This window comes from Berghia stephanieae, chromosome 6 (assembly GCF_034508935.2).
Source record: "Berghia stephanieae isolate SIO BIC M18660-M18661 chromosome 6, UCSD_Bste_1.3, whole genome shotgun sequence".
NCBI classification, from domain to species: Eukaryota; Metazoa; Mollusca; class Gastropoda; order Nudibranchia; family Aeolidiidae; genus Berghia; species Berghia stephanieae.
In genome coordinates, this window is record NC_088365.1 from 60,002,670 (window position 1) to 60,011,383 (window position 8,714).

An 8,714-nucleotide genomic window follows, 5' to 3' on the forward strand; every position below is an offset into this window, starting at 1 on the left:
CCTGAACGTCGATAGCCAGAATATGGTAAAAAATGAGCTTTTATCAAAGCTATTGGCCGCCCACTGCGTAGATATCCTCCTGTTACAGGAGACCCACCTTTATTCAGGCGCGCAATCTTCCCGATTCCAGATCCCAGGCTATACGGTGGTCCAACGCGAGGACACTTCGATGCTCAAAGGAGGGGTTAGCGTTTACGCTAAAGAGCCATCGAAGGTAAGGGTCATTGAGAGCGTAACGGACAGCAATAGGGTGAACCGAATTTCCGTGGAAGTAGGTGGACTGTGTTTGCATAATATTTACAAACCACCTAGAGCGACTTGGACCACACCACCGGTACCGGTGGTCAGCCATCCTTCCATCTGTCTGGGAGACTTTAATAGCCACCATCACGAATGGGCTACCGAGACTGCAACGAGGCAGGAAGACAACTCCGCTCATGGATGGACTGTAATGATCTACACCTAGTGTACGATCCTACAGCCAAGGGTACCTTCCGGGGTACCCGCCATAAGAAGGAGTATACTCCAGACCTCACCCTCGTAACGAAAGGCGCGAACGGTGAACCGCTGCAGGTGAAGCGAACAGTCCTCGGGGACTTTCCGCATAGCCAGCACAGGCCGGTTCTTGTCACAGCTGGGGTGACAATACCGAGGGTGCAGTCTCTCCCACTTTGCAGATGGAATTTCAGGAAGGCTGACTGGGAGGAATTCAGTTCCTATATCGAGCAGGTCTGCCCTGCCATTCCTCCCAAGTCCAAGAATATAACCAGATTCAGTAGGCTACTGGTTAAGAGCGCTCAACGCTCTATTCCACGGGGCAAACGGAAATTCTACACCCCTTGCTGGACAGCAGAGTCGGAAGAGCTGTACCGAGAGTACCAGCAGACCCAGTCCCAGGACGCAGCCGATAGACTACTTCAGTCTCTGGCAGAGGGAAGGAAGCAACGGTGGCAGGAGACCGTGGAAAGTCTCGACTTTACACACTCCAGCCGCCACGCTTGGCGTTTGATAAAGAAATTGGACCCAGATCGGAATTACGCAAAGGCTGCACCGGAGTGTGACGCAGACACAATTGCCAAGAACATTAAGAACCGTAGTAAGCGGGTCCCTAATCAGGCTTTTGAGCGCGGTGTCCGCAAGGCGTACCGTACGATTTTGGACTCGCTACCTGCGGAGGAGTCGGACTGGACGACCCCGTTCAGTCCCCGAGAAGTGGGTGCAGCCATTAGCGAAGTGAAGAACGGCAAAGCAGCAGGGATTGATGGTGTATATCCCGATATGGTGACGCATCTGGGCCCCAGGGCACGGGCCTGGCTAGCAGAGGCAATGTCCGACGTCCTTGCAAAAGGAAAGCTTCCTCAAGTGTGGAAGCATGCGAAGATAGTTGCCATCCTGAAGCCAGGGAAACCGGCAAAGGAGGCAGACAGTTACAAACCCATATCGCTGCTGAGCTGTCTTCACAAATTGTTGGAGCGTGTTCTATTAAACCGACGGGGGCCGGTCCTAGACGCCGCCCTGCCACCCGAGCAGGCAGACTTCAGGGAAGGGAGGTGCACCACGGAGCAGGTCATTGCCCTTACAGAGCATATTGAGTACGGGTTCGAGAGAAAACAGCAAACAGGTGCTGTCTTTATAGACCTATCAGCGGCGTACGATACGGTCTGGTGCGATGGGTTGATGCTCAAACTTGCAAAAATCATAAGGTGCAAAAAGACCTTGAAGTTGTTCTCTTCGATCTTAGGGGAAAGGCAATTCCACGTCGCGCTGGGAGACGTCACGAGCAAAGTAAGGAAATTGAAGAATGGGGTCCCTCAGGGGTCGGTACTTGCGCCAATGTTGTTTAACGTTTACATTAGCGATATGCCGAACACTTCCTCCCTGAGGCTGGGATACGCAGACGACTGGGCACTCGTTACTCAGAGTAAAGTGTGGACCCGTCTCGAGAGCGTACTCAGCGAGGACGTCACCAGACTCATATCCTACTTTGACAAGTGGTACCTGAAGATGAACACTTCAAAAACCGTGGCCACTGCATTTGACTTATGCAGTGGTTGGCACACCCGCAAACTGAATGTCCTAGTCGGGGACCAGCCACTCCCATATGAGCCGCATCCAAAATATTTAGGGGTGACGCTGGATCGCAGCCTTACCTATCGGGTTCATCTCGAAGGGGTTGCCCGGAAGATAGAGAAGCGGAACAGTCTTCTGAGGAAGTTGGCGGGATCGACTTGGGGCGCTAGCCAAGCGCTCCTGAGAACGTCCGCCCTAGCACTATGCTATTCCACCGCGGAGTATTGCGCTCCAGTGTGGGGTAGAAGCAGAAACGTTGAGAAGGTGGATGTAAAACTTCGCAAGTCGATGCACATAGTGTCGGGAAGGCTAGCAACAACCACTAGAGAATGGGGCCCGATAATGGCAGCGATCCAGCCCCCCGATGTCGGGAGGGAGACCATTACGGGAAACTGGCTGAGTAAGATCAAAGAGAGAGGGAATGGGGATACCCCTCTCATGCGCATAATGGACGGTGCCCCCGTTTCGAGCCGAAATAAGTCCCGGCAACCCTTGTACGCAGAATCCCTGACTACGGACAGAGCTGCATATACGAGATGGAAGTCGGTTTGGACGAATTCAATCCCCCGTGGGGGCGGGGACCTACACTCCTCTAAGCTTGGTGAGAAGTTGCCAGGCTTTGATACCAGTAAGAGGAGACACTGGGTAGCTGCGAATCGACTTCGGTCGAGGAGCTGCCTAACGGCAAGTGCGTTACATCGTGGGGTCTAACTTCCTGTCCAATATGTCCACGCTGTGGGCAAGAACCCGAGACGGCAGAGCATCTAGTCGAAAGGTGTGTTGTGACGATGCTACCAGGCGGGTTTGCGACGGTGCACGAATGCGGACCGGACTTTGCTGATTGGGTCGATCGTCATAACATAATAGTGTGAACCATAAGAGGCTGCTGCCTTCGGATCGGAAGGTTCGAGCCTCGCGCGGTGCACAGTAGAGTCCTTGGAGAGGGTCCTTAACTCACAGTATCCCACCGTAATCAGGTGTAAAACGTGTACCTGATATAACATCTTATCTCCGTGGGGCATCGTGGCTCAACGGTACGGTCTTACTTCGTACCCGAAAGGTACCGAGTTCGATCGCTCGCCGATGCGCTGTGTGGCCTTGGGCAAGTCACCTCGCACTTGCTCAATTTGCGGCGCTCCACTGCGGCTGACGCCTGGGTATCCCAGTCTTCCCCTGGAATAGACCCTTGAGATAAATGTCCCTTATGGGATGACTAAAGGGAATTTTATTTTTACTATTTAATATTATTTATCATATCAATTACCCTCCCCCCCCCCCCCCCCTTTTTAAAAAAAAAAAAAGATAACAGGAAGGGACATAATTCAGGATGAAATATTTTGATTTTGGTATTCAACTAATTATCTCCCTATCATTGAGCTTAAACAGTAGACACGCTTGAATGTCGTCAGAAAAATTTAGTGGAAAAGTTTTAGGTTTCAACTTGTTGATCAATAACATTTTAACATAAAAATAACACTTGAGACTCTTGCTTAGAGTAAAATGACACGGAACGCATGCACGAGGAGCATGGCAAGATAAAACAAGTATAGGAAAAAAGTATCACAAAAATAGTCTAGTGATTTCAATACTTTTGTTAATTTCAACTTGAACGAATTTAATCTCGAGGTCAAAAACTTATAATAATCTTGATTGAACAAAATCTATAGACTTTTCTTGTTTTCGGTAGAGACATCTGAAAGTAGTAGTTTGATTTTGCTGGTGATGGTAGCATGATATATATTAATGGTTCATGTAAAGACCTTGAAGACGCCCCCCCCCCCCCCTCCATGCCAACTCCCAGTCCACCCCTTCTAATGTTCACTATTGACTTGGAACTTCTTATAAAGATCTGTAGTAAATATTACGTATCTAACAAAATAAAATGTTAAATTCCATAAAATTTTCATAATTAAATATCAAAACTACATACGTGTTCAATGACTGTGTGTCCCATACATATATACATATATATCTGAGTGGTGGTGGGTACTTGTATGTTTGTAGGGTTTTTTTGTTTTTTTTGATACATATTTTTTTTCTGTCATGTTGCTAATAGAGCTTATGTAATAGACTAGCACATACAATATAGTATTTGGATCACAATTCCTGATTCCAATTTTATTGACTTCATATTATTTTTTCTTCATTTTCTTTTCATTCCAACACGATACATGATTGGCACATTAACACACACTAAGGTTATTTGCTTGTCAATTTCCGAAAGAGTTATGTCAGCCCAATTGAAAAAAAAACTAACATAATTCTGCGGTAGTTTTTAAAAACACAGTACCTATATGCAATGTAAGCCAAATAGCACATACTGTGTTCTTCAATAAAACGGCAGAATTAATCTGACCTTTGGACAATACGAAAATCCATGATCTTATCAAAAATGAATAGTTGAAATAGAATTTTATATGCTTTGTAAAAAAACAGATCCTGGTTCAGTTTATTTATAACAATAGTTACCATCCTGGATCTTCATTTTGTTCCTTTTGACTTTCATGACCTACCGTTGTTGCTAGGATACTTGACGTCAACAATACTATAATAGGTGCCAGGTGTAACCTTTCACATTGTATAATGTCATGAATGTCTTTTGAAATGATGTATGTTTTCCTATGTTAGAAGAAAATAGACTGCAATGCTAGTCTTACAATCTAATTTAATGAAGACCATTGTACGCTCAGAATACATAAGGAGTACCTATGAGACATCCCATGGATAATCAACCTTGGGAGATTTTCTCTACATTTGGTACCAGTGAATATAAATTATGGCGAATCGAAGTGTGTATTACCCTACTATGACAATTTTGGATAAAAACTTTACATTAATTGGCAAAGAACGCTCTTAATAAGCTATTATCACGATCAGTGCATTTGAAACCCCTATTACATTGCTTTCATTTACTTTTACAATGCACATTCAAGATTTTCTTTCGCAAAATTTGAAATTTTTGGCCATAGATGTTTTGCAAATTATTCCAAAGATTTTGTCGTTAAGATAACCAATTAATTGCTGATAATTTACTTTTTGGTGTCAATGACGAGTTCTCGATATAACAGCATTGTGCTTTCTTTGTTTACGTGTAAGATTTTGAAACAAAACCGCATCTGCCCTATTACAGTTAACATGTTTATATGTTAACATTCTAGCAGACTTCATACAAAGTCCAATGGATATGCTTACTCCTATGATGGCTGATTGAGTGGTCATTTTAGTAGTTTACTTTTTTTTTTGGTCAACAGGTGTGCAAAAGTAAACAATAATGTAGGGATACTTCGGTACATGCTCACACTTTATATCCACTCATGCGTTCTTTTATCTGACGTCAAATGCATAAGATGTCTAATATTACAATCGCCACAGTTGGTAGTCCAACAAGAAATACAGAAACCAACAACATCATGTTACATCATGACTCGAAAACTTTTTTGTTCTTTGTGTGCCTCTTTATGACGAAAAAACAGCACATTTTGAAGATTTGATCTTGTAAAAACACACTGCCTAGTTGGTCTGATCCTGGAGATAAGATGAAAAATCGCGTTAAAACTGTCATATTTAAAACAATACATTTTTTCAGGCACAATTTAAAAAAAACGAACATCGACGTAGTCTAAATGCATCGTGAGTGGATAAGAAAACGAATTTTAACCTGATCAACCACTTTATATAAAGAAAGTGTCTTTTTGCATTAGACAAGCAACAAACACAGGAGCAGAATGGCATCCAATTTAGTGTCATTCGTGTTAATCGCGACCCTCACCAGTCTTCACTTATTGGGAACAAGTATGTTTCTTATATCATATTATTAGTCTATTACTATTATATTATATTATATTATATTATATTATATTATATTATATTATATTATATTATATTATATTATATTATATTATATTATATTATATTATATTATATTATATTATATTATATTATATTATATTATATTATATTATATTATATTCTTTTATCATACCAAGATCTTCTACATTGAGAAAAAAAAACGTATCAAATTGAATTGTATTTGTACTTTTCTCCTAGATGTGTGAATGGCGTAGTTAAAGTGAATAAGCAGAAACAACATTATTTTTGTTTATTCACCTTAACTACGCGATTCACACATAATATTTCATTCGTATTTAGTGTTTTATTTAGTGTGTTCTGTTAATAAAGGGGAAACCCGAAACATTCACAGTATCTGTCTTCGTCAAATAAATTGAGGTTACAATTCAACACTTATCGTTATTTTCATCAAATATTATGGCCTACCAATATCCAGTAAAAACGATCAACAGCCTTTTAAGATTTTTCTTTACTGAACTAGATGTCAACTCTCTGCAAATCGGGTCTTTTTTCTGACAAACCAGATCTATTCCATGGTACTACACTCATCTGTCGATAGCTGATCTTTCGTATTTAACTCTCTCCTTACCAGCCATGTTCAGGATTTCCCCAAAACTTCACACCCAAATAACACAAAAAATGTATTTTTTATCACTCAACCCATACCAGTAAGTTCTTAAGATAAATGATTTCTTTATCTCTACAAGACACTGTTCATTTTCTATTAATTTTACGATGTACAAGAGAAATGTGAATAAGAAAAATGTTGGTTCTATCGTAACAAATGTGACGATTTTCCTGTGGTTGGTAAGGAGAGAGTTAATCTAGATATTTGGTTCCATATAAATTAAACTTGCTTTGTCCTCTGATTGACACTCTGCTTCCGACCACAGTTTCAAGTCTTGCTCAGAATGGTGTAAAGTTGTAATTGGAAAACGTTAATTCTTTACACTCGTTAATCATAATATTAATTTGTTAAAAGATTTCCAGGCCGGGGAAAACGTTGTCTCTGTCCAAAAAGATGTATTAGTGCCCTACTAATGTCATGTTTTGCACCAGAGCTTTAGTTTTGCTGATTGATTGCTGTACGTTTAATATCTATATCTCCGAAAGAGAAATAAGAAGGAGAAAAAATAGAGAGTTTAGTACTGTAATCCAACATTTTAAGCAAAGTTTATCAGTCACTGCTACATGCTCAAATCAACACTAAATGATCTGAAAAAGAAATTAACATTGTTATTCTTTTCCTATCGGGATTTTTGTTGAACAAATAAGTGTAATTAATAGAGTAAGCACTTTAATTATTTTGTCTTGCAAAAGTTCATGGTTATTTCTGTTTTTTTTTGTGTGGTAATTTTTGTTGTTGAAAGTTTGATATTATATTAAACAAAAATCACAACCCTAATTGTAGGAATATTTGAAGATGGCAGCATGTAAATAGCTTTTAGCACTACCAACAGTTGCACTGGATGGAAAGAAATGGTGGTATTTTTTTTCGATACACTGTGCGGAATGAACAATTTGGTTAAAACGCCATGATCATATCTTCTTATAAAGTTCAATTAATCACCATGAGTTATACTATTCTATATTGTATAACATGTGCTTTTAAAACTAGAACCGAAAAGTTTTAATATTACCATGCATTTGAAAAGGGTAAACATTGGTTGGAGAAAAAAAATGCTTATATTACAATAATAGTTGTTTTAAATTTGCCCACCAGATGGCGACGCCAGTATTGTTATCCGGCCAGACCAAATATCCGATATTTTACCAGAAGACGTCCAAATATCCTGCAAACCCAAAGGTCTCAAAAGTACAGCTCGGGATATTTTACTGATGCAAATACTAAGGGATAAAGAAACCATTTTGGCAGAAATCCATCCAAACTTTCAAACTTCAAAAAAAGTAAATCTGTCAAATTCAAAATACAAAACAAGCGGTTACATTGACAAAGATTTAAACAAATCCAGTCTCACCGTAACTCTGCTACAAGCAAACAAAGAGTGGTCTGGCAATTACACCTGCAAAGTTTATTATATGGATGGTTCTGGTAAGCTCAAAGAGGATTCAAGCGATGGGATATTGACTGTTACAGCGACGAATCCCACCATTCTGAAGACCATCATTCAGCCGTTGATGAAGAAAATAACGGCTGTAGAAAACAAAGCAACAAAGCGTGAGGAGGAGTCTATTTTACTAAAAGAGGAGATAGCTGCGCTTGAGAAAGAAAAAGACTCTCTAGAAAAAACAACAACATTTCTCCAAAAGAAAATAAATGAGTTGGAAAAGGCCAGCAAAAAGGTAAATAATTTCTCAACAAACTCACTATAAATTTACGTGGCTCAGAGGTACGGTCTTAACTTTGTACCTAAAAAGTACCGAATTCGACTACACGCCTCGTGTGATATTGAGCAAGTCACCTCGCTCTAGCTCACGTTGCGTCGTTGCACTGCGGCTGACGCCTGGATTATTCCAGTCATCCATTGGAAAAGACCCTGAAGACAAATTTTTCCTTGAGGATGAAAAAGGGAATATTTTTAAAATAAAAATTAGATGGAACGGTATTGTTTATTTGTTTGTCAGTTTGTCTGCGTGTATGTAAGCAGTAGAAAGACTTAACTAAGAGGTACTTAGTTACAAATGAAAGACATTTATGTGTGGTCTCTGTAGAGCCGAAATAATACTAAGAAGGAGACAATAGAATATCATTTTTTACGATCTATTCAAAAGGTCTTAAGTTTGAGTCCATTTGTGCATGTTATTTTTCATTGCAATGCCAATATGTTGTATCT

The 8,714-nt window shown here is 40.4% G+C and overlaps 1 protein-coding gene across 1 annotated transcript in view; it reads left to right on the top strand.

The window, feature by feature from the left end:
* The first annotated feature begins 5,756 nt into the window (after positions 1-5,756).
* Positions 5,757-8,714, top strand: part of LOC144975349 (uncharacterized) — a 7,048-nt gene continuing 4,090 nt past the window's right edge. The window contains exons 1-2 of the mRNA XM_078919348.1: positions 5,757-5,862; positions 7,643-8,223. Coding sequence (XP_078775474.1) covers positions 5,796-5,862; positions 7,643-8,223 — 648 coding nt within the window. The 5' untranslated portion in view covers positions 5,757-5,795. The remainder of the gene's footprint in view (positions 5,863-7,642; positions 8,224-8,714) is intronic.